The sequence below is a fragment of the Pantherophis guttatus genome, chromosome 2 (genome assembly GCF_059756535.1).
Source record: "Pantherophis guttatus breed Tessera chromosome 2, ASM5975653v1, whole genome shotgun sequence".
Lineage (NCBI taxonomy): Eukaryota > Metazoa > Chordata > Lepidosauria > Squamata > Colubridae > Pantherophis > Pantherophis guttatus.
In genome coordinates, this window is record NC_142064.1 from 244,400,988 (window position 1) to 244,427,813 (window position 26,826).

The following is a 26,826-nucleotide window of genomic DNA, read 5'->3' on the forward strand; positions in this document are numbered from 1 at the left end:
GCATTGGTGCACTTTCAGGGTGATTAAGATTTCACTGGTAATGAATTTTTACACATAGTACGTGTATAAATTCTTAGTGCAGAATGGATGCATAAAAGATTATTGTCAAGGTAACAGAAGCATTGCTTAAAGAAAACTACTTAATCTATGTGGGTGCTCTAATAGGGTGAAACTCTATTCTAATGGGTGTATGGGTTTTTTTTTTATTTAGAATTACAATGAGGATGATAAATATTAAAATGGATTTAAATGTCATCACCAATTACTATTATCTGTCACTTGATCCTATAAGATATTTTTAAGAAAACCTTTTTAATACACTGAATTAATGTAGAATGTATGTTTCAATAAAAATAAATGTAGATATTTTGAAGATAGAAATACTTCATCATTGGAGCAATTTGCTAAATGGGTCCTTAATATTTTTATGCTGTTCCCAACCCCCTAATATTTCTGATTTGTTTGGAATCTCAACCAAATCAAAGTTCTATGATACATAAAGTCAAACATCATCCGAGTCCTGAAACATTAACAGCTGTTCTATTTTAAAGGAAGCAGACTTTTTGCATAAAACATAAAAATGAAGTTATGATTTATGGATTTGATGATTAAACAGGATAAATTATAGAAAGAAGAGAATTAACTTTTAATCATAAATAAGAGCAAATTTATAATTGTTCTTATAATTGCTGTAAAGAAGATTGGAAGTAACTTCTTCCTTTTTTGCTTTCTTTTTTATTTTTCTTTCCCTTTCTTGCAATTTTAACTTTCTTTTCATTTCATTTTCTTTTTTGTTACTTTATATTAGTTTACATTAATTTTTATCTTCATTTTTTTAAAAAAATCTTTATATGTATATATACACATATATATGAGGCAGTGTATGAGGTACTAGGAGCATAAGGGGAAACTATAATGTTTTCATGGGAGACAATTATTTCTCACTAATTTTTTCTGAATCATGTACCTTTTAGCTAGGTAACCTGAATCACAACTTCTAGTGAACTATTTTTACATACTGTATAAGGAAGTGGTGTTTCCAATGGCAGAACGGATTGTGGTGTCAGCACTTGTCTCTGGCCAAGATCTTTCGAAGCAAGCCAGTCAGTCTCTTAAGGCAGATATTAGAACCATATTAGGTCTATTTAATTCAGAGGTTGGAATCCATGTGCTGATTTTGGTAGTGTGACTCTGTTGCAACAACAAAGTATTTACTTACCAATCTTCGATAGCAATAGAAGGATATTATCTGTACCGCAGCTTCCCCTTGATCAATTTGATTCCACATGTTGTAAATTTAGAAACGTCTTCAACAGATGAACGTGTGTTTAGTCACACAAGTTGAGTTTCTCAAAGAGCAGGTATAAGTAGTCCTGGATTTACAACCACAATTGGGACTCAAACAGCAGTCATAAATTGTTGCAGTCATAAGCCAAGTCACCATGTGAGCAGTTGATTTTACAACTGTTTTGAGAACGGTTGTTAAACCAGTTACCACAGTTGTTAAGTGAATCGGATGGCTGTAAATGTGAATCCATTTTATCCAGTGGGTGTTTTGTTTTGTTTTGTTGGTCAAAAAACAGCAAAAATCGTCACGACATGCAATCACATGATCTTGGGTGTTGCAACCAGCTGGTTGCCAAACAGCCAAAGTGCGATCACATGATCAGGGAGGAGGGGGTGGAGATGGCAGTCATAACTTTGAGGACAGGTTGTGAGTCACTTTTTTCGAGCCTGTCATAATTTTGAACAGTCATTAAGTGACCAGTCATAAAGTCGAGGACTACCTGTAGGGGTAACATCCAGAAGTTCTAATTCCACTACAGGGAAATCACAGTGAGAGAAAAGCAAGATCTTCTCCCTTATGCTGTGCAGAAGGTAAATCTTAGCTGCACTTATCTTGAACGCAGCTGGCAATCAATACCTTTTAATCTGAGAAATTAACCCAGTGGAAGTCCACTGTTCTACAGGGCACTTTGTAAATGTTACAAAACTTTTCTAAGTAGAAAGAGACCTTCCAAGCAGAAAACATTTTTTTTTGACTTGGAGGACTTTAACTGCCCACAAACTTTTTTTTTCTCTCTTTCATTAGAAAGGTACCTTCTGTTTTTAATAGAATGCTTAGAATGCTGCGGATGCTTAATTCTTTCTTTTTTTTTATTCCCCTAAGCAATTTTTTTCCTCCTTTTCCCTTTATGGGTCCTTGTGATTTCTTTTTTGATATTTTGATGAGGTCTAGAAACTTTTTTTTTTATCCTCAACCTCATTGGTAACCAAAATAGGCTTTGAGACACTGAGCTCTTTTTTAAAAAAAAGAAAAAAGAGAGAGAGAAAGGGAAAAAAGAGAGGAAAAACTTAAAAGTTACATGGAAGGAAAAGAAGTCTTTGATTGGAAAAGAAATAAGGGAGGGGGGGAAATCAGGCTAATCAAAGTTAAAATAAAGTCTTCCCCCCTCCCTCTCTCCAGATACTCCTGTCTATAACATGTTGTTCCTTATAGAAAGTGGGATATGGTGGCATTTGCTGATTAACTTGCTCGACAAAAGTGACAGCTGCTGAGGGTGTATGTAGATAAGCCGCACAGCGCAGTTCCGCCTTTGTACATCTGTCAGCAAAAAAGGAATACTAAAGAGTGAAAAGAGGCAAATTGGTCCCAAAAGGCAACCTATTCAACATAGGAGGTTTGCTCTATTCAAGCACTCGCTGTGAAACTCAAGTACTCGCTAGCTTATTCAATTTCATTCACTCTTTAGAACGAGCCCACAAGTGTTTAATTTCTTATGCCTGTGAATAAAAGGTTGAAGGGAGCTTGGATTTTTTTTTTTTTAAGCATGCACGCACGCACGCACACACACACATAGACACACACACCAAAACTATATTATTGTTGCCGCTGCTGCTATTATTATTACTATTAGCCTTAGCATTAATTGTTCAGATTCGCTGATCGGTATCCACAGCATTAGCTCATTCGCCAGTTTTTCCGTACATTCCTGGTGCAATTAAATTGGAAGACTCTGCAGCAGGAGTCAGCTTCTCGGTGACTTGTTTAGGACTTGTTTTCCGTTCTGAAAGTGGAAATTACTTTTCTCGGGGCATCGTGGAAAGAGAGAGGCCAAAAAAGAGCTGCTGTGACTTAATAAGGCCCTAGATGTGTTGTTGGGTTGTTATTGAATTTTAAGATTCCCAGATCAACCTCAAGACAAGGATTCCCTGGGTTAGGTGTCATTTAAATTCCTCTCTTAAGGGGAAAAAAAGAGTCCACATAGTTTTGGAGCCAGATTTATTTTTGAGGAATCGTGTCCTGTTGTAAGAAGTATCTCCATTAATCAGACAAATGTGGGTGTCTTCATTAAAGATAGAACGTGTCTGTATTCCATTTATTCCATGGATAGAGAAGACTGTGTTTTAAAAGCTCTAGTCCTTAATAATCTCTTGTACCATTCTGCTTCCCTTTCAACTGACACGAGCAAGTTGTTATTATACCCATTATGAAGCACAAACACAAAAATGAAAGGAGCCTTGTATATGGTAGGGATTGCTAGAGTAGATGATAGTAACAATAATGATAATAACATACAAATTTGAAAGGGAGCCGTTGGAATGATAAAAGAGGCATAGTAAGCAGGTGGCATCCAAGGTTATGAGCACTCTGAGGTTACAATTGACCCAAATTTAGTGCGGAAAACAGAAGTTGTCAGATTGCTTTCAATGTACTGGGATGTTGAATTCAGTGGCATTGCTTGGGGGAAAAAACCCCATTCCCCCTGTCCTTATATCCTTATCCTGACTTTAATTCCTGTAAAAGATAACAAATCCCAGATCCCAGGCATTTTCTTACTCGTGTATATGAAATATATATAGCACAGACCTATTCAGATGCTGTCAGTTATTATTCTGTATGATATTTATAGCATATATACACACACACACACACACACACACACACACACACACACACAGAATATGTATATTCTGATATCTATTTGTTCCTCCTGATATAACTGATGCCAACAGTAGCCAAAAGCTGTCATTTACTGACAGCAACTTGAATGCAGTAAGTTAAGATAATGAACACAGTAAGGACTTGTGTGTGTGTGTGTGTGTTTTTTTAAGATGAAGATGTTCACGAAAATGTACACTTTCCAATAATGAAGGAATCCAGAAGAACAGGAAAAGGCTTTCCCTTAAAATTGAAATTGCAAAAAGTGACCCACAATTATTTGGTGACCAGCAGCAATTTTGAATTATCCCCAAATTACATTCAGTTTTATAGTCAGAAAAATACCATTCAGTGTATTTGTCCCAGAGCTGTGGAAAAATCTTCAGATGAAGATGCGTTGTAGCCTTTTCAAATAAATGAAATTTGGAGGCGTTACTATCACCTGTGATGATGCTCACACACACTTTCTTCCTACATGTGAAGGTTGTTTGATAATAATAGGGGAAAGATGAATTAGATAAGAACATGGGTATCATGCAATTCTATTAAATTTGTTTCCTTCTTTCCGTCTTGGGCATTTTGTTGCTTAGACGCTACAGAATGAGAAGTAGAGAACAAGTGACTAAGTAATTTGTGCTCAGCATATTCTTTAATATGCTAGGATAAGAAGCCGGAGTTAAATAATGTTTTCTGCAAATGAGTGACAGGTCTCTAGACCACATTTCAGAAAAAAGGAAAAGGCAATAGACTCCATCTTGATTTGAATACAAGGCTTTGCTGAGAGAATTCAAACATGTGTGAGTCTCTCCAAAGATAAAAGAGTGTCTTGGACACCAATGCCAACTTTTGAAATACAACCATTATGCATTATTACTTCTTTTAAAAATGCACCTTTTATAGCTTTGGGGCCAAAGGTAGAAAGCAAAGGGTGCAAAATGCACAGAGATGTTACTGTTAGCAAAGTTGGCATTTCTTTAGTAAAAATGCATCCTGTCAAGACAGATTTGAAATCAATTGATAGGATTCTCTTGATTGTCAATATAAGTGAACTTCTCCCCCTGTCATCAGTGCTGAGAAAAGTGCAAAAGTGCAGAAAAACTGAGGATACCAATGGTGGAAGAGGAAGAAACTCCAAAGGGCTGTCATTTTTGTTCAGATATTGATTTTATGAAATCATTGACCCAGTAGTCTATCTGCTGGAAGTAAACTTGGATAATGCCCAGAAACTGATTGTTAATCTCTTTCTTTGATCTTGAACAGAACTGCCAGTTATGATATAGCATCCAAGATAGTTGCATAAAGAAATGCCATAAATATTAATAAATTAATTAGGATAAATTAATGCCCAGAAACTGCCATTTTGATATCCTTTGGCCTAATTATAGATACTTAGCCCTAAAGAAAATAGGTCACCAGGACTGACAGTTGCAGGAAATCAAACTACACTCAGAGTTGGAGCTGTTTCTTTACTAGAATTAAACAAGAATGGGATCATTTGTCTTTGTTCTTTCTCTTTGTTGTGATCGGTATTGCCTCAAGATTCTAAAATTCCTTTATTTCTAAACTCAGATGAATTCCAATAAGGAACTTTTTGCTATAATAGCCACTATATTTCCAACAAGAAAAAGTTGGAAAGCCATTTCATAATTCATTAAAGGGATAAATATACTTAGGATCTGAAGAGGCTGGGTACTTATTAGAATTAATAACACTAATATTTCCAGAATCAATATGAGATTTAGGCTGCTGTCCAGCTGTACGTACCAGACAGGACGCATTCTTTGAAAGCATTAATACATTGCTCAAAAGTGTATTTTAAAAACATATTCGCTAGGCTTTCATAATTTATGGAGAGGTTACCCAGTTAAAGTGTATAACTTGTAATATTTTAATATATAACTTCTGAATCTGGTAAAAAAAAATGGGAAGGAAGGAAGGAAGGAAGGAAGGAAGGAAGGAAGGAAGGGAGGGAGCAAGCAAGTGATTCATGCATGTCATTATCATGCAAATGGCATGATTAAGTAACATGCATCATGCATGAGACATAACTGTAGTTTCTAATAGATACCAATAGTGGGAGTAGATGTTGCTTTACAAGGGTTATTATGGTGAAAAAGGACTTTGCTTTTTCTATTCCAATATTTGGAGAATATAAGAACTCCAATATTTGAAGAATATAAGACACAGTCTAAGACACTGTTTTCTATTATTTTTATTCATGCCAGCATTGAAAATATTGCTTTCATGTGCTCAATCAATTAATCTGATCTATGTGATACATAGGTTAGTTTATTAGCTTATGCAAGGCTAGGTATCCTTGAGAACCTGGTTGGCCATAAAATATTCCCAAGCTTCTAAGAGTTCCAGGAACCCATCTAGGGATGCAAACTAACTCAGCAGAGTTTGGGAAGATGTGGTAGTTAAGGAAGTAGAAGTTATTTCTGTCCTGGACATAGATTGATGATGAACATGATCATGTTGGTACGTAAGTAGATAGATAGGTAAGTAGGGAGAGAAAGGGGGGATAGTTTAAGAATCGTATGTTACACTTTCATCCCCATTATGGACAACCTTTAAAATTATTTACTATTGAGGCATTAATAAGTTGAGGTTTAAGAATGGTATGGAGAGAAAAAGATCCTTCAGCTCTCAGGTCCATTCATTGTCGCCTTTTTTTTTTTGAGCATCTATGCCCAAGAATCTCAGCAGTAGATATAAATAAGATCAGCAGATCTCAAGATCTTAATCTGAAATCCTGATGGATTTCTGCCATTTCCATATTTATACCCGCAACAGCTGAGAACCTAGTAGATGAATTTAGGGGAAAACACACATGTCATGTATGTGCTTGAGATTTATATTTCCCCGATCTGTCAAAACTGGGAGACAGAGCTGTTCTTTAACATCCCAGAAAGCCTACCATTCATGAAGAAGTGTCCCCTCGGTTCCTTTCCTTTTAGACTCAGCAGGATCCCAGGTTCTTTCATTCCACTGAATGCATTACCTTCCAAACACCTTGAATTCAAAAGTCGGTCACCAGAGTCCCCCTTTCAGCCTTTCAAAAGAGATTCTGCAACCCGGACCAGAAAGAAGGGGTCATCTCATCCCTGTGATTTCCCAGGGCAGAGAATCTACCACGGTGATGTTTAATAGGTTTGAGCATGAACCCTGGATTCATTCTGGTTGGAAAGCCCAGAACTGAACTCGAGGGTCGTGGGTGTGAGTTACTATGGTTATGGAGCAGCATCACCCAGAGTTTAGCTCTCATGGGCATTAGAGCACATCATAATGGGCAAACGGCAGTGGTTAAAGCAAGCAGGTAGGATTACTATGTTCTTTTGTCAGAAGTCTATAATGTCTTCTCGTCCGTTTTAAAGGCTCCTCGGTTGCCCCAAATCCACCCAAGCAGCTGCCTGCTGAGTAATTTTGTATGTTTAATCTCTCACCCTTCCCTTCAAGCTTTTGGCTAATTTGAGGCATCCATGACCTAGAAAAACTCCATTCCAAGGCAGGGAGAAGAGAAAGAAAAATATTCTTTCAGCCGACTTTTCTAAAACCTTTGTGAAGGGCAGAAAAATGTCTGACTGAACTGCATTGGGCCTTTTGCTTAATGGTTTGCAAGAAGGACTCCCTCCCTCTCTCCCTTTCCCTCTCCCTCTCTCCACCCCCCCATCTTACACACACGCGCACGCACGCACACACATTTACTTTAACTTCCCCCCATAAAACTTGTCACTTCAGATTGCCATCAGCCACCACAACAATAATCATTTCATGCTTATTGCTAATTGCAAGCACAGCTGAGGCCCAGCGGGGGACTCCTTGCACAGTCCCAGGCCTTTATACCAGCCTCAATCTGTTGTATGGCACTTGTTCACACACACACACACAAAAGCTACCAGCAAAGGCAGAAAGAGGCAGAGTCACAGGTTTCTTGTAATCCTTCTGCTACCCTGCTGACAATTCAGCCCCATAAGCATTCCTGGTTTTGTCCGCTTCTTTTACAAAAGCTGGAGTGACCTTAAGCTTCTCCCGTGTGAGCAGGCCGCTTCGGTCCACCCCGCCACCATCACCACCACCTCCTGGCAGCAGCACCCGAGGAAAAATACAGGAGAGCTCCTTCAGGTGCATTAAGAAGCCGGGCTGCATCTGGCTTCTGAGATTCTGTTTGCAGAACCCCTGGAGGGAGCTATGGCTTCCTGTAACATGTAAAATGTGAGTGTGAACTCAAGGTTCATGGCAAGGAACAGGAGGTCAGGCTTCCATTCAAATCTATGAAAAGGAAACCAGAGTTTGCAGATGTTCTGGTGGATGTGTAATGACACCACCTCCCTCAGAGTGCAGGAACCCAGCACAGCTTTTCAGAAAATGTGCTGCCCTGCCATCGCCGGGTGTTACTTTTGCAGATTTATTCATATCATTTTTTTTTTCCTTGTAAATTCGGAGGCACATTTAGGACTCCAATAACACCGCAGACCAGCGAGAATGATGTTCCAAAACTCAAAAGCTATCTGGGCTGCGATAGAGGCTGGGATGATCATGCATTATTGACGTACTTTTTTTTTTAAACAACCTTTTTTGATTGTTTTAAAATCATTTGATTGTGATTTTTTTTCCTCCCCTACAAAGCTTGCCCTTTCATTCAGAGAGATGGAATGACTGTCTCCCGCAGTTAATTCCGAGTGTCGTGAGAGGGAAGCAACTTGCTTCCTATTTAATGTATTGTTTTTGTACTTTGATTACCCAGAGAGCTGCTTATGAGATTTTCTGCCTCATACACCAAACTACCTTACATAATCTGCCATTCGGTTAAGGGCTAGATTACTGCAGCTTTAACTCTGGCAATAAAATGTCTCCACATGGCTCTAGCTATTCCCTGCAATTGTCTTTCCCTACATACAAATAAACTAGTATTAGCTTCTTTCACACCTGAGAGGTCTACAACAATCTCACAGTGATTGGGAGGAGGGAGCAGTAAGTTTTCAAACAATCTCTGTAGCGGTGATTTTATTAATTGATTTCTGGGTTCATTTCTGCTTTATCAACCCAACCAACCTGGGATTTGAAACCTTTATTACCTAGTCCAGGATATGAGACATATTGTGTTTAATTAGGAGCGTAATGCATCTTAAGCTAATCTTCAGTATGGCTTTTCTGGTCTCTGTCATCTATAAAACACACAATGTGGTAAACCTTAATGGATGGATGGATGGATGGATGGATGGATGGATGGATGGATGGATGGATAGAAGGAAGGAAGGAAGGAAGGAAGGAAGGAAGGAAGGAAGGAAGGAAGGAAGGAAGGAAGGAAGGACTGACTGTCAATTGACAGAGACAATTCTGCATGCTTGAGTTACTTGGATGGATGGATGGATGGTTGGTTAGTTTGTTTGTTTGTTTTTTATTGTTGAACCGCCCAATTTTTTCAATGGGCTTTGACTATATCAATTGATATGCAGGGTTGTCCCAACGACATTTTTCAAAGCATGACAGCAACTACCATCATAGCTAGGACTTTAGACATTGCAAAAGCCACTTTTACCAATAGAAGAAAGGCAATTGTACTTGGATGTCACTGTGACTCCATAATATAGAGAAGTGGGGAGTAGACAAGCAGCTGCAAATGCTGGGACCCAGCAAAGGTCTAGAAAGTTCCTTTATTGTTCCTTTGAACCTTCAGTTTATAAACAATTAAATCCAATCATTATGCCCAATGAAAGTGAAAAGATATCACGGCAGAAGTAGTTTACAGGTAGTCCTCAACTTATAACCACAACTGAGCCCCAAATTTCCAGTTGTTAAGTGAATTTTGCCACATTTTACAATCTCTCTTGCCACCGTTGTTAAGTGAATCACTGCAGTTATTAAGTTAGTAACACAGTTGTTAAGTGAATCCAGCCATTAACTTTGCTTGTCAGAAGGTCTCAAAAGGTGATCACATGACCTCGGGACACCGCAACCATCATAAAGACGAGTCAGGTACCAAGCTTCCGAATTTTGATCACATGACCACGGGACTGCTGCAATGGTTGTAAGTGTGAATAACGGTCCTAAGTCACTTTTTTCAGTGGCGTGGTAATTTTGAACAGTCACTAAAGGAACTGTTGTAAGTCGAGGACAACCTGTATAGCCTTTTCTTGCTCTAAATGCCTGGAAATTCAGTCCGTCCTTTCCCTTTACGGAAACCTGCTCCTTTGCTTCCCACTGGCCATCCTGATTGAAGGACCAATTCAATACTCCATTAGGGAAGGGAGCTGTTTCAAGACTTGGGATGTTCTACCAGGCAGAGTAAGAAAGTCCCACAACAGCAGCGGTGGGTTTCACATATTCTTACCACCAGTTCGCTGCATGCACGCACGCTTACTTCGTGCACTCGCGCGCCTCCCGTGCATGCGCCCGGCCTTCCATGCATGCTCTTTGCTCATGCAAGCGCATTCCGCACATGCGCCCGGCCTCAAAAGCTTGGCTAAATAGGATGGCATTACACGGGGCGGTGGGCAGCCACCCACAGTTGCCAATGCCGATTCGCCCGAACTGGCTGAATACTACCTCTCCACAACAGTTCCTTTGGCCTTTTGCGTATTCCCAACTATCATCTTGGGTTTGCTTTGTCCTTCCTTTCCTTCCCTTCTCAGCAGCCCTCTTCTCTCGGCCTTTTAACACGTCGGGCATTAAGTTGGGGAGAAAAAATGCATTCCCTGATGATGTCACTTACTCTCAAGGATGAGGAGGTGTTCCCTTCACCTCACTGAATAATAAAAAGGCATCTAAGAAGACAGACAGACCTTAATCTCAGAACACAATCACACTGTGCTAAATGTGCTGAATTTGCTGACTGAATGTAGATGAAACAGAAAAGCCTCTTTCATCCTGTCTACACTTCATAGGAAGTTCTGATTGGTTGGTTTTTTGAGTAAGCAAAGAGAGAGAGAGAGAGACAACAGGAGTTTGCCAGAAGAGTTCAATAGGAGGATGAGAGGGCAATGATCAGAGAAGCTAAGTGTTCTGAAAAAGTGTATGCTAAGCTGTGATGGCTATGGACAAGCCATGTATTGAATGGCTGCTGATTGCAAGATCTGTATCTTGCTGTTTGCTTGGTGCTGGTTATTGAGTGACTGCTTGCTTTCCAGTAAAAAGGATCTGAAAGAAGAATATAAGACAGCAAGTTCCAGCAAATGAATCTCACTAAGCAACTGAATTGAAAGCAATAACCAAGAATGTATTAGATAAGTGTAAAGTGTAATCTGTTAACAAATTTTCAGTTAAAGGTTTGTATTTGGCGACCATAAGAATTTGAAGAGGGAACAAGAAGAAATAGGAGTCTAAATTTGTGACCTCTAGTGCTTGTGACTCAGTGTCTAAGTGGCTCAGTGGATAAGATGCTGAGTTTGTTGATTGAAAGGTTGGCAGTTCAGCGGTTCAAATCCCTAGTGCCGCATAACGAGGTGAGCTCCCGTTACTTGTCCCAGCTACTGCCAACCTAGCAGTTCGAAAGCACGTAAAAAATGCAAGTAGAAAAATAGGTACCACCTTCGGTGGGGAGATAACAGCGTTCCATGCACCTTTGGCATTTAGTCATGCTGGCCACAGAGACCTCATTGGACAACACTGACTCTTCACTTTGAAATGGAGATGAGCACTGCCCCCTAGAGTTGAGAACAACCAGCACATATGTGCGAGGGGAACCTTTACCTTTACATTTAGTGCTTGTGACATGTTTGCCTTCCAATCTGAAAATCTAGGGTACCTTTGCAGCAGATTAAGGTTCACAGCAGTCCTTGAAGAAGAAGTGAAAGCATTGGGCTAATGTCTGGCCATATTTTGGCCAACGACAAAAGAAAGTAATGATCAGTTCAAAGAAAAGCTATACAACCGAAATGATGCAAGCAACTCTTTATAAGGAAGACAAAAAGGAGGAAACCAGTGGATGAAAATAACGAGAAGAAAGAGACATAGAAGATACTCTGCTCTATTAAACTTGGCAAGTGAAACCATCTATAAGCATTCAAAAGAAGAATAGGAGACAAACTCACTCGTGTTCATGTCGGAAGCACCTAAGGTGCTTCCAAGTTGAAAGGATAAGATGGTGACATCATCACTGCTTGGTTGATGCCCTGTTGGGAGTTCCTTTCATGTGCCCATTAATGTTCCCATCAAATGGTACCTATCTATCTACTTGCGATTACACACTTTCAAACTGCTAGGTTGGCAGGAGCTAGAGTGAGTAACGGGAGCTCACCCCACCATGCAGCAGCACTCATGTCTCGAACGTGAGCTTGCTGATCGTCAACCCAGCATCCTAATCACATAAGCCACCGTGCTCCAGGAGACAAACTTATATATCCCTAAAAGACAGAAAAAATGCAACTCTGCCCTTTAATAGAATTCTTTATTGGCCATGTGTGATTGGACACACAAGGAATTTATCTTTGGTGCATAAGCTCTCAATTTTATGTACAGTGTACATAAAAAATATACATGATAAATCATGATCATAGTAATCATAAATACATTCATCATAAATCATAAGATACAACACTTAGTGATAGTCATAGGATACTAAATAAGCAATCAACATAATTGTGCTAGGAAACTAAATAAAATAATATAAATTGTAAAGATACAAGCAACAAAGTTACAGTCATAAGTAGAAAAGGAGAAAGGTAATAGGAAGGATGAGAAGAATAATAGTAATACAATCTTAGTAAATAGTTTGACAGTGTTGTGGGAATTACTTGTTTAGCAGTGATGATGGCATGGGGGGAAAACTGTCCTTGTGTCTAATTGTGGTGTGCAATGCCCTATAACACCATTTTGAGGGTAGAAGTTGAAACAATTGATGTCCAAGGATGTGATAATTAATAATTATATAATTGTATAATATTAAATAATTAATGATTAATAAGGCAAAAGAAAGAGTCACAATTGTTGATGACTTACTACTTATAAAGAATGAACACAACAATGCTCTAGACTAGACAGCATCTGGGCTGAAATATCGTATTGTCAAAATGCTCTACGCAATCAAATTGAGGGTAATGTAGTAGTTCTTTGGTTTATTTTTAGCTGAATGTCACCCAGAGTCACACTTTTGAATTGGGTAACCCCATAAATCCAATAACTAAATAAAGGTGTTGAGTGAGATTTTCCTTTTTGTGTGTGTAGAGAATAGGATTTCGGTTATTCCAAGAGTTACTTTATGGCTCAGGTGGCATGGCACAGACATCAATTCAGTTTTTGCACTCTTCAGTCAGTTGATTGGTGGGGGCACAGACTGGTTCATGGTGTGTTCCTACCTTTTCTTAGCGTTCCAAGTTTGGCAGGAGTGAAGGCAATTATAACGCCAGCTTCAAACCACTTTGAAGAGATCAGGTAGTACCAATAATGTGCAAAATCTAAAAGGTCTGTCACTATATTTAAAGCTTCAGTGCTGCTGTTGATAAAAATAACTCCCACCGCTAAGAATAAGGAACGAGTTCAGATAAAGTAGAAGTTCTTTTTTACATTATAACAAGGGTAGGCAGAAGGGCTTTTAAAAATGAAAACAACAAAAGTTACGAGTTTTGAAAGCTACTCAGAATTTCATCCATGAGATAAGTTGAAAAAGGCATATACCTTTGTGTATTCCGTATTACTGGAAGAAAAGTGTGTGAAATTCTTCTCTTCGTGTTGGTTGAGAATTATGTGAGCTGAAATCCAATGGGAAGGTGTCTGATGAGGAAAAAAACTGTTCTAAAGAAACTAATTATTTATGGTAAAGCTAGAATATTTTCTATATAATTATAGTAGGGATCCATTAACACCCATAACAGCATTGTTATTTAGTTAGAAATGGTAAACAAGTGAATTATTCTGAGAACTGGGAAAATGTCTGAAGGAAGTCCTGCCTTAGCACTTGGCTACCACAGGTGCCCCCGACACGAGTAATGTCGAGCTGGCCACGGCCACCTTGGCCAGGCCTACCCCGGCCACACCCATTCCGCCTCCCATGAGGTCAAACACAACCCTGATGCGGCCCTCAATGAAATTGAGTTTGACATCCCTATTTGAGAAGCAAGGTGATAGAACAGCTAAGAAATGGAACCAGGACTAGAAAAATCTATATTTAAATCCAACTGCTATGTATATTAAAAAAAAAATCACTGAAGGACTTTAGGCCAAGTATTCTTTCTTAACCCCATCTTTATCATTGGATTTTAGAATGTGTGTAAAATGTAGGGAGATTCCCCACATAAATTACTCTGAGCTCTTGGAGAAAGGCATGCAGCATGCAGGAGTTCTCAGGATGGAGACTATGGAGATAATCTGTCCACGTTGTCCTTGAAGCAGACTGAATATCAGCATGGCATGGCATGGCATGGCATGGCATGGCATGGCATGGCATGAAATGGAATAGAATAGAATAGAATAGAATAGAATAGAATAGAATAGAATAGAATAGAATAGAATTTTTTATTGGCGAAGTGTGATTGGACACACAAGGAATTTGTCTTAGTGCATATGCTCTCGGAGTACATAAAAGAAAAGATACGTTCATCAAGAATCATAATGATAGTCATAGGGTACAAATAAGCAATCAGGAAACAATATCAATATAAATCATAGGGATACAAGCAACAAAGTTACAGTCATACAGTCATAAGTGGAAGGAGATGGGTGATGGGAACGATGAGAAGATTAATAGTAGTGCAGACTTAGTAAATAGTTTGACAGTGTTGAGGGAATTATTTGTTTAACAGAGTGATGGGGTTTGGGAAAAAACTGTTCTTGTGTCTAGTTGTTCTGGTGTGCAGTGCTCTATAGTGTCGTTTTGAGGGTAGGAGTTGAAACAGTTTATGTCCAGGATGCGAGGGATGTGATATATAATAGGTGTGATATTAGCTGTGTACAATAAAAGGTGAAAGGTGTTACTTGGGTAATGCTTTGGAGGCCAGGTTTAGTTCTAGTTAATGTGACTGGAGCATGGAAGGAAAAGTATAGTAAAAATAATACTGGCCTTCAGTGCCACTTCTTTCTATCAACGTAGGGCAGCATTTATACAGTCTCTTAACTGTTGCTGTGTTTCTTCTCAGACAAAAGCTGATGGACAATACTATCTCTTTTAAGCAATATATTGTTTTTCATACATTTATAGAAGCTTCTATGAGGTAAACTGGCTTTTATCCTTTTTATGTATTACACTGATATATTGCTGGGCCATTTGAAATGTGCATTCTGAAAAGAAAAAGAAAAAAGGGTCCGAATTCATTTTCTCTAGGCGGAATGTTTAAAATGCCCTTTACCCTTACTTTTGATTGACAATTCCTTGAGGATGACCATTTAAAATCTGTTGAAATTTTATTAAGGGATAATTCTCTATCTTGGCAGGAAATATGATACCATCTCGGTCTTAAGGCTCCAAATTTGACCTCTTTAAAATTAAGGGCAGGCAAGGTATCCAAAGTGAAGTTGTCTCATGGTTGGATGTATTTTGTTAATGAAGATAATCCACCTGAAATCAATAGTCTTTGCAAACAAATGCTAAGCACGTGCATAAAGATATTTTCCTGAATTCAGTGAGAGCTAGTCTCTATTTAAGGACGGTGACCTTGATAATTGACATTAATAGCACTCAGAAAGTAGCTTTTCTATTGTTAACTGGAGTATAATAGTGCATTCCCTATTCAACTTTTTTATAATTAAAGCTACAATACTCTATGCATTTCACCCAGATCTATGCAATAGAACTTATTTCCATATAAAAACCATTTTGGCTTGCATTGCCAGCTACACATTTTAATTCAACATATTTTCAGAGCAACTTATTTCTTTTAGCATTATTCTGAAGTCCCACTGTGTCCATTGGAGCCAAGTTAAATCTGTGTAGGATTGCAGCCTTAATTGCTTTATTTCATGAATACATTAATTTTGACAGAGAACAATTGTTTTCACAAAAATGTGTCAGGTAGTGGGAGTAAGCTAAATACTACTAATATTGTTGTTTAAGAGAGAAACATATTTTTTAAGGAAAAAAAAGAGTAGCACATTAATCTGAACTTGTTTAAAATAAATGCTATGGAACAGCAAACATTGGCGTCGCCAAATTCCTGAAAATCTTTATGTCCAATCCTAAATTGTAAACCATTAGCTGTCACTGGGATTGAAAAAGTGATGGGGTTACATGGGTGGAAGAGAATGAGTAGCGTGTATTAAACAAGCGATCCCTCATTACCCTGGGATGCAAAGCCAAAGTGATAAATATTTATGAGGTAGCCTCTGTCCAAAAGCCTGAAGATAATAGGAGTGTTTTCTTGGTGATGGTTTAAAAAAAAAAAAAAGGCAGAGCTGAGTAATTTAGAGTAAGTTACAGAGTGAAAAACTTACCCTCTTGAATTGGTGTGCAAGACAAAGAAGAAATGTGGGGAGAACTGCCTCACAACATAAGCTGTCACACCCCTCCTCATCTGCCCCAGGGATCTCGTGGAGAATTTGGCACCCCTCCATCCACAAAGAAAACTCTAACTCCCCTTCCCCACCAGACCTGCCTCAACATTCATCCATGCCAGGGAAGACATTTCCATTCACAGCTCCGTTAATACAGAGAATTGCTTCAAGCTCATTATTCAGTATTGGTCTAAGGTTGCTTTCTTATCTTCAACAGATGACTCAGTAGATGAACTATAGTGGGTGAAGCACATGCCCCTGCCAGAAAATATGTTGAGTACCTTAATAAAAAAGTGACTTGAGTAGAGAACTATAGGTAGTTTTCAACTTACGACCACAATTGAGCCCCAAAAGTATATTGAGAAATTTGTTAAGTGAGTTCTGCCCCTTTTACGACTTTTCTTGCCGCATTTGTTAAGTGAATCACTGCAGTTGTTAAATTAGTCACGCTGTTGTTAAGTGAATCTGATTTCCCCATTGACTTTGCTTGTCAGAAGGTCGCAAAGGGGGATCATGTGACCCCCGAGACACTGTAACCATCATAAATGTAAGTCAGTCGTCAAATGTAAATCACATGACCATGGGGGATGCTGCAATAGTCAAAAGTATGAAAAATGGTCATAAGTCAGTTTTTTTCAGTGCCGTTGTAACTTTGAACGATCTCTATGCGGACTGTTGTAAGTCAACTGTTGTAAGTAGTACCCTGGCTTCCTTTAAATTTATAGTCTTAGTATTGCCATGCTCACAAGCGCCAAAGATTTGGAGTTGGGAATAATAATATAAGAGGACAGGATAAAGCAGTAGATAGAGAGTTCTTCCCTTCCATGCTCTTTTTATGCCTGCTTTTCTCACACCCATCTAGCATGCTTAATTAGAGATGAACACCAAAGAGGACATGTTGAGTAGTACAAGATCATCCCTACCGCTGCCTACAGCTGCTCTTCTCCAAGTTATGTCACTAGAGACTTAAGTTTCTTCATCCAGAGACGCCATCAAGAGTCTGATTTGATTCCAGGCTGGGAAAGAAAAAAGAACACCCTATTTCCCCCAAAATAAAACATCCCCTGATAATAAGCCCAATCGGGCTTTTGAGCACATGGCAATAAGGCCAAACACTTATTTCAGGGTTCAAAATAATATAAGACAGGATCTTATTTTCGGGGAAACATGGCATTAGCAGGAATAAAGAACACATGAATTCCAAACCCACAGTAGTTCTTTGACTGAGGTTTATGAGAGCCGTGATTTTCATCACAGCTTGATTTTCATTGCAGTTTTAAAAGATTAGGGCAGAATGGACTTGGAGAGCTGAAATAGTTTCTGTGGTTCCTCTTCCTTTTCTGATCAACATTTGGATATTGTTGCTTCCACCTCTTCAAGTGTTATTTATGGCTGCCTGAATCTTAGGAGCATCATCTCGGACATGACATTCTGGCTGGAAAACTTAGCATGAGCAATATAAAATGTGAGTTTGTGCTTCCACTAGTGACTTCCTGCCCTGCCCACCTGGCTATCTCAACGGTGGCACAATTGCAAGGGAGACTAAATGCAAATAGTCTAAAGAAGGTGTTAAACATCCATTCTTCTCCATTCATCGGAAGCATGTCAATCTTAAATAGCAAAGTTACTTTAAACGGTATCATGTAAGGCAAAGGCACAAACAGTATTTGGGGATGTATTTGAAGGAGGGGGGGGAAATCCAATCCGAATTCCAGATTGGATGGATACTGAAACGCAGTGGGCCATATGCTGAGAATTCTTAAACATCAATGGTCAAAATGTTTCTTCGCTCTTTAAGTGCGCAATTCTGATTTTGTGTCTGAATGTTTACACTGAAAAGATCAAAGCTAGTAAGACCTGATAGTTTTCAAAACCTGTTATGTACTATATATGATCCGTATGGTTTGACATGTCCTTGGAGAGCTCTCACTTATTTTGCAGCAATGGTACACCAGCTCCATGAACATCGTTTGCACTTGGCTAACAGACCGCATGGACCTTCAGCTTCACATCTATCAACTAAAAACCCTTATTAGAATAGTAAAGGTAAGCTTGCTTAATGTATTTGTGTAACTTGCAAAGAGGTTCTGCTCTCAGTCGGAAAGGAAATGAACTGTGCTAATTAAGCCAAAGCTTAAGGTCCCGTTTGCACATGTGGACCTTACATCTGCCACATTGAACAAAGTCAACATGATATTGACAAAATATCCATCCAAGAAAGTGAAGATGGAGGAAACAGGACAGGCAATTGTAGCAATTTGTCCATGCATCAACATCTCATTTATTCTTCATCTTTACTACAACTCTTAACTACTTACTACAACTTCGTCTTTACTACACACTGGGATATTTCCGATACTAGCTTTGGGACCTTGGAAGTCTTCTAGTCCAACCTTCTGTCTGAGGCAGGAGTCCTGATTATCCAAAAGTGTAATATCTTTCACACTAGCATTATTCTAGTTCAGTGATGGCAAATCTATTGAGCTTGTCAGGTCACACATTTATTAAATACCTAATTTGACTCTGCTAATTCTGCTCTCTCTTTCCCTCCCTCTCTCTCTCTCTCTCACACACACACCCCAGTGGTGGGTTTCAAATGTTTTTACTACTGGTTCTGTGGGTAGGCGTGGCATGGCTTGGTGGGCGTGGCTTGGTGAGCATGGCAGGGGAAGGATACTGTAAAATCTCCATTCCCACCCCATTCCAGGGGAAGGAAACTGTAAAATCCCCATTTCCTCCCGATCAGCTTGGACTTGGGAGGCACAGAATAGATGGGGGCGGGGCCAGTCAGAATTTTTACTACCGGTTCTCCAAACTACTCAAAATTTCTGCTACCGGTTCTCCAGAACTGGTCAGAACCTGCTGAAACCCACTACACACACACACACACACACACACACACACACACACACAAGAAACAATTCTCTAAGCCCCCTCTCCTCCCCCTTAGGCCATTCTGAACAGTGGCATTTGGCAGCAGCACTGAGGCTCTACCTGAAGTAGAGGTCAAGGCCTTGACTTCAATCCTTGCATCCCACGCTGCCACTTTAAAAGACTGACTGGTAACATTCCACAAGCCACACGAACCTTAGGGAATGCTGAGATTGCCAAAGGATTTTCCCTTCACTGCTTCCTTTCAAGTGATGTTCTCTTTCTGTTGACAGGCCCCTACCCAACAGTGCTCCTGGTTGCACAAGGCCTTCATTCTTGAAATGGCTTCAAAAAATGCTCTTTTGCAGCCCCTGCAGCCTCCAAAATCTGCACAAAAGCACACCCTGTTCTTGTCGGATTTTTGCCACTTCAGAGACCATACAAGAGCACACCTCGTTCTTGCACAGCCTCCAAAAAAACCAGTGGGAACAACTGGTTTATGAACGCTGTCATAAAGGCTGCCATGTCACCCAAAACATCATGGTGGGTCAGCTTTGGCACGTGTGTCATAGGTTCGCCATCACTGTTCTAGTTGCTTCCATTTGATCAAATGAAACAGGAGCCAACCTAGACAGATGGTACTGAAGGGCAGGGAACTATATGAAGATGAACGACTTCCCTGAGTCTCTTCATAAAGTGCTGGATAATCTTCTGTAGCAGAGCAAAAAGTATCTCTTAATCTGCCCCCTTCAATATGTAGAAAGGAAGCAAAAGATACTACCCAAAATTGTTGGGTAGCAATCTTCACTACTGACTTCACTTTCAGAGACTTGAAAGATCCTTAAAAATACATGTCATATCAGTATCGCACCCATAATTAAAATAATTTCTCTTACAATAGATGTTGACAACATTTAAAAAGGGGTTACACACAAAACAAGAAGCTCTCCCTAATGTAGCTGTGGTGTATGTGTGTGTGAGAGAGAGTGCGGGTATGTGTTGGATGGATGGATGGATGATAATTATTTCAGTGTGAAATCTCAGTGGCTTACATAAAATAATAAGATCTCAGGAGGAGGTAAATACATATTTGATCATTTTTGGTTCCATGTGATATATTTTGCAGATGAGGAGAATTATATACTTTAGAAAAGAAGTCATGAATAAATTACTAAAATGGTTTTTAATTTTCAAAATAAAAGCAATAGGTATTAGCACATTATTATTATGTGTTAGCTTGGGAACACTGAAAACACGGGAAGTGTCTTTTGTACTATTAGACTACGTAATAGCCTCTTTTTTAAAAAAAATAACAGTTTCTCTAGGCATAAGAGAGATGCAAAACACATTGTTAAACTGTACATGAATTTAACTAATACTTGTATTTTTATGATGTCATGGAATTCTGGAAAACCAGCAAAACCAAAAAACTTCAGAAACCTAGACAAATTTTTGATAAATGAATGGCCTTGACACCTAAGACACTTCACAGCCCCATTTAGTCTCATAATACTCAAGGAAGGGCTATTAAATGGAAAGATGGGGCCATTGCTCCTCCTCACAACTTAGAGGTAGCCACAACTTTATCAGAGTGATGAAATATACATCACAACAACATCATGAAGCATGTTTTGCTCTTTTATTTGATATTGTGACAGTATAAAAGGGGCACAGTTGTGTCATGATTTCAGAGCACACCTTCCTCTGCCCTTCACCCTTACCTGCAGTTAACCCTGCCATATCTATGATATTTTTATACAAATATTTCCCACTCTAGACCTCTGTTTGTTTGGTTCACTTCCAGTTTTGGAGTGTGAAATGGGAAGAGCCTTCCCCATTCCCATATACGTTTCCATAATTTTTATTCCATAATTATCATTGTGAAGTTTTCTGTCCTATGTCATACAATACGATCTTCAAAGAAACATTGTTCAATCCTCCAGTTGTTTTTCCAACATTATGGAAACTATTTTCAGAAAATCCTAGGAAATAAGAAGTCAGAATAATTGCTATAAGGTTTAAGATACTGTCAGAGGTCCCACTCTTTCAGAAGGAAGATTGGTAAGTCTGTAGAATACAAACTCCAGATAACTGTCAAAATCAAAGATGCATGAAAAGCATCCTTTCTTTAAGATTTTCCTAATGAAAGGAAATTAGACAGAATAGAATAGAATAGAATAGAATAGAATAGAATAGAATAGAATAGAATAGAATAGAATAGAATAGAATAGAATAGAATAGAATAACAGAGTTGGAAGGGACCTTGGAGGTCTTCTAGTCCAACCCCCTGCCCAGGCAGGAAACCCTACACCACTTCAGACAAATGGTTATCCAACATCTTCTTAAAAATATTTTAAGAAGATGTTGAAAATATTAAACAAAAGTGCCCAAATGAACTCCTATTTCATCAAAATGGCTTCCAACCTGATCCAGTTAAGAGCACGCAAGAGCACGAGAACAGACTTCTGCTAGTTGACTCTTAAATCCAAATAATTTTTCTCATAAACGGGTACAGATAAAATCAATTTGTGATCTCTAACAGATACACAGATGTGTCAGTAATATATTGTACAGTATACATCCATTTAAGATTAAGGAACCAAACCTTGCTCTTGGTCTCTCAAGGATATTCATACTTAGACATTTAGCACTATCAAATCATTTTACTTCAGTTTCTCTATTTCTGCAGAAATGGGGTTGAGAAATACTGGGGAATAAGTACTATAGGATAGCATCTGTTCCCATTAAAAAAAAAAGTGCTTGAAACATATTTGAAAGCATGAAACCTAATTGCTGCTATTTCTGGGTTGGGTTGGGTTGGGTTGGATGTTTGGTCATGTTTTTCACAACACAAACTTCTTCATCCTAGAAAACATACAGAGATTTCCGATTGCAAGGAGTTCTGGATTCTACTTTGAATAGTAAAACCTATGACACAGTCCGAAACCGGCTGACTGTAGAAGAAGCCACAGCCTCAGTAAGTGAAGGTGGAGGACTGCAAGGGATCACCATGAAAGACAGCGATGAAGAAGATGAAGAGGATGATTAGATCTCCAGATTTAGAGTCCCCCAACCTGGATGTAGCCTGGAAACCAGTGCATGTAATCTAGTCGGTTATTCAATTAGCCACATTAGGAAATTTTCTGTCTGCTCTAAACGCCCATGGAAAATCTACCAATACAACTCCCATTTTAGCTGTGTGGTTCTTAAGACTTAGCACCTCTGTTTCGATTCATTGAGTTTCCTGATTTCATATCTCTATGTTTATAAGCAATATGGAGCACCATTGTTTAAAACAGTTAATTGAAAATAAATCTGCATAGAAAACATACTAGGTGTGTCCCTATAATAATTAAAGTATAAAGGACGCTTCATTAATGTACGTATATACATTGATGGTAAATTGTTGTGAAGACAAGTGAAACAAGTTCTTTCATATGTTTGTTTCTCTTTTATGGATGCCAACTGCTTCGAAACAGAGTAAGGCTACTACTACTACGAGACACCTATTTTGTACATTTGGGGGAGGAGGAACATACACCAGAAGTTGGGATTATTCCTGTTTATTGTACCCAAGCACTTTTCTTCCAAAGTATACAGCTAACTTTGTAGAAGTGACTGACCATTGGAATTTTAGTCATCCATCTACAGAATGGGCTGATCTTGGGCTGATCTTGATCACGTTGTCCACCTTATGATTCTGAGCAGTTGCTTTATGTCAGCGTCTTGCCCCCACTCAATGTTACATTTTGTTCAGAGTTCCAATAACTGTGTTTGTAAAAAGGACAACTTTAATTACAACCTTAGACTATACAGATGTGTTTATAATAATGAGGACGCTATAATAACAATAATGATAAACGAACGACGATTTCTTTTCGTAGACTGTATCCATAATTTAAATCTCCTTTTGTTTTCATAATGGTTTTTATATCTTGTCATGTACATTGTATTTGGATCAGTAACGTGCATGTCCTTGCGTTTCTCCCCCTTTCCAGGAGCTTTTATTTTTTGTGTAATAAAGTGGATTCATCTTGCTTTTTTGCCTTATACAAGCCGACAGTTGTAAAAGTGTGGGGACTGTGGCTTTTCAATAAATAACTGTTCAGATGTCCTACTCATAAAACACTGGAGTCTTTTTATGTTTGCCTTAGGAAGAAGAAGGAAAAAAAACAAACCACAAAAAGATTAGTCAATTTAACAAGAATCCATGTAAGAGCTCCTGTCTTCTAGAATAAAGGAATTTTCTTTTCACCTGGGTGGTTTTTTTTTTAAATAGTTTGTGAATTGAGGGGCTCCTCTTCCAATATGCTCTCTGAAGCAAATGCAAACTTCAAGGCCCACCGGAACCAGGCTGGGGAGGATGTTCTCAGACAGATGATTCACCAAGGCCACCAATCAGAAGGCCCTGCTCAATCTTTCTTCATGGATTCTCTGCACTATATAAAAAATAAAAAAGCTGGAAGCCATGAGGGAAAAACCTGGAAAATTTACCAATGGGAGGCAACATATGCTGTGAATGAGGCAGAACAATTACCCAGGAAGGCCTTTCATGCAGAGTGAAGCAGGTTAGGAGACCAGCCAAAAGGTTTTCAACTGTGGTTGTGGAGTACAAGTACAACCACAACTGACCCCCAAATTTCTGTTGCTAAGTGAGACAGTTATTGTGGGTTTTGTCCCATTTTATGACCGTTTTTGTGCCATAGTGGTTAAGTTGAATCGCTGCAATTGTTGACATTTAGTTTTGGAGAACACACATGATCATTTGCAACTTCTCTGATCACATCTGGATATATATTCCCTACAACAGGGGTGTCAAACTCAAGTCCCGGGGGCCAGATTCGGCCCATGGGCTGCTTAGATCTGGCCCACGGGGCCGCCCTGAAAACAGCGAAGGACCAGCCCATACTGCCTCTCCCAGTGAAAACGGAACTTAGGAGGGCTGTGGGTGGAGGGTTGCAGGAAACTGTCGCAATCTAAAAAGGAACTTGGGAGGGCCACGTGTGGCCCTCCCAAGCTCCATTTTCGCTGGCAGAGAATTGCAGGAGGCCATTGCAGCTGAAAACAGAGCTTGGGAGTTCGTTTTCTTTGGCAGAGCGCTTGGGCACCACAGGTGCCCCCGATACGAGTGACGTCGAGCTGGCCAGATCCACTCCGGGCCCTCCGAGGTCAAACACAACCCTGATGCAGCCCTCAATGAAATTGAGTTTGACACCCCTGCACTACAAGGTTCTGTGAACTGCCCCTGCAAATATTCCAGATGCCCTCAATCTTTTTCATAGTCAGAGCTCTGGTTGATCAATTGATTGGTCCCGTTTTTTAACCAACTACAATCAACAGATTTGTAGTAAGGTACAATTATAACACCTATAGGACTTTGGTGGTATAATCCTGCTTCCAAATAATCACAAAAAAGATGTCAACCCACTAAAACAAAAATCATTTTAAAATCCCAAAAAGTAAGCAATAAAAAATAAAACAGAGGCTTAAGAAACAAAGGCCCTCTTAAATAGTTCAATTTTTCATAATTTCCTTAAGCCTGTTAAGGAAAGGGCAGCATTAATTAGTTTGCATTCACTGGCATTGATTAATGGGCTGATTGGATGCTAAGAGACTAGGAGGCAACTAAACATTAATAGACATTATATACCAGTGATTTTTCTTAAGCGTAGTTGGCATTTAGTAGATTCATGCCCAGTGCTGAATTGGAAATCAGTCATCAAATGTAGTGGCTATAAGAAATGCAATATTTGGTTATTTTTCAGACCCTTAAACCAGGGGTGTCAAACTCAATTTCATTAAGGGCTGCATCATGGTTGTTTTACCTCAGAGGGCCTGGGGCAGTGATGAAATGTAAAATTCGTTACTACCAGTTCTGTGAGCATGGCTTGGGAGGGGGGCAGGTAATGTGACTGGGTGGGTGTGGCCAACTTTTTTTTTTTTACTTTTAAAACCATTTTTTCTACAACCTCTTCGGCCGAAGAGGTTATTAAAAAATGCTTTTAAAAGCCTCTGACAATCCCAGCTGAGTTGCCTGATCGGCAGAGGCTTTTTTTTTCATTTAAAAACATTTTTTCTACAACCTCTTTGGCTGAAGAGGTTGTTTTAAAAAATGCTTTTAAAAGCCTCTGACAATCAGGCAACTCAGCTGGGATCATCAGAGGCTTTTAAAAGCATTTTTTCTACAACCTCTTCCGCGATCATCAGAGGCTTTTTTTTTTACTTTTAAAAGCATTTTTTCGGCCAAAGAGGTTGTAGAAAAAATGCTTTAAAAATTTTTTTTAAAAGCCTCTGATGATTGTGCAGCTCAGCTGGGCATGGGGGGGGCAGGGATGTTTGCTACCGGTTCTCTGAACCACCTGCCATCATCGCTACCGGATCAGGCAATCTGGTCCGAACCGGAAGCATTGGCTGGGGGTCTGGGCGTGACCCCCAGCCAATGGTTGGGGGTCTGGGCATGACCATGGTGGGTGTGGCCAAGGTAAGCGTGGCCATGGTGGGCATGACATGAGACTGCACCTCCAGACACATGGTTTATATACACTTATAAAAACAGGGAGGCTTACAATTCTGTGATTTTGTTTTTTTAATAGTTACTTGGTCTACTTATCTTATGAGAGAGAGATCAGATCAAGAAACTAACTCAATATAGTAGCAGAATCCTGCAAGCCTGAAAGGTAAAATATTTAACCTTTCCTCCCTTTTTTTTTTTAATTTGATTTATAATCAATTTTATAAAATTATAAAATTATAATTAATTTTATAACCTTCTGATTCAAGGACGGCTTCCTGCAGCTCTCCGGAGGCCCCATTTTGCGCCTGGAAGGCCTCCTGCAGCACTCTGGTGGCCAAAACCGGTTGCGGGGGGGCACATGCAGCCCCTCGCATCCCATTGTTGCTAGCAGAGGCGCTGAGGCTGATCCTTTGCTATTACCAGGCCGGCCCTGCGGACCAGATGTAAGCACCCCGCAGACTGGATCCAGCCCACAGGCCTTGAGTTTGGCACCCCTGCCTAAAACCATTGCTGGCTTCAAAATAGTAATGTAATATTTCAGCATGACAATAGGATATAGAGAAACTCAGAAAACCAAAAGAGGTCACAGATGCAGTTCCCACAAATCAGGGAACAGGATAGGAGCGTCTACAGGGTATGCTTTTAAAAAAAGTCAAGATGGGAGCCATAATAATCTGCTCAAATTTTTTTTATATATGAATCACATCTGGAAGTGTGAAGGGCTACTTGAAGCCAGTACAAATATATGTCCACTTGCCCATCTAACATTGTTCTGACTGCCCATAGCTCTTGAGAGTGACTGTGGGAAGAAAGCAGAGGAGGTGTAGAGAAGCAGCACAGCAGAGATATAAGAATAATATCAAAGCAGCCTTAATTAATTCACTATCAATCTGGCTGGGAATTACTCTTCGGAGGTTTCAAGATTGTGCTTTAGCATTAAACTAGCATGAAACTGACTTTTCTGAACTCTGTGTGGTGCTGGCTTCTTTACTAGCTAGGCGGGGCTTAATGATTTTTAATCTTCTCCACCAATTTCTATCTGCTCTTTTCAGCAGGACACACCCAACAACAGCCA

At 39.4% G+C, this 26,826-nt stretch overlaps 1 protein-coding gene across 21 annotated transcripts in view; it reads left to right on the forward strand.

Moving 5' to 3' along the window:
- CADPS (calcium dependent secretion activator) overlaps positions 1-23,363 on the forward strand; it is a 453,285-nt gene extending 429,922 nt beyond the window's left edge. For all 21 annotated transcript variants that reach the window (XM_087883748.1, XM_060684201.2, XM_060684202.2 and 18 more), the window contains 2 exons: positions 18,308-18,412; positions 22,107-23,363. In XM_087883748.1, coding sequence (XP_087739874.1) covers positions 18,308-18,412; positions 22,107-22,286 — 285 coding nt within the window. In that variant the 3' untranslated portion in view covers positions 22,287-23,363. The remainder of the gene's footprint in view (positions 1-18,307; positions 18,413-22,106) is intronic.
- Positions 23,364-26,826: the final 3,463 nt, after the last annotated feature.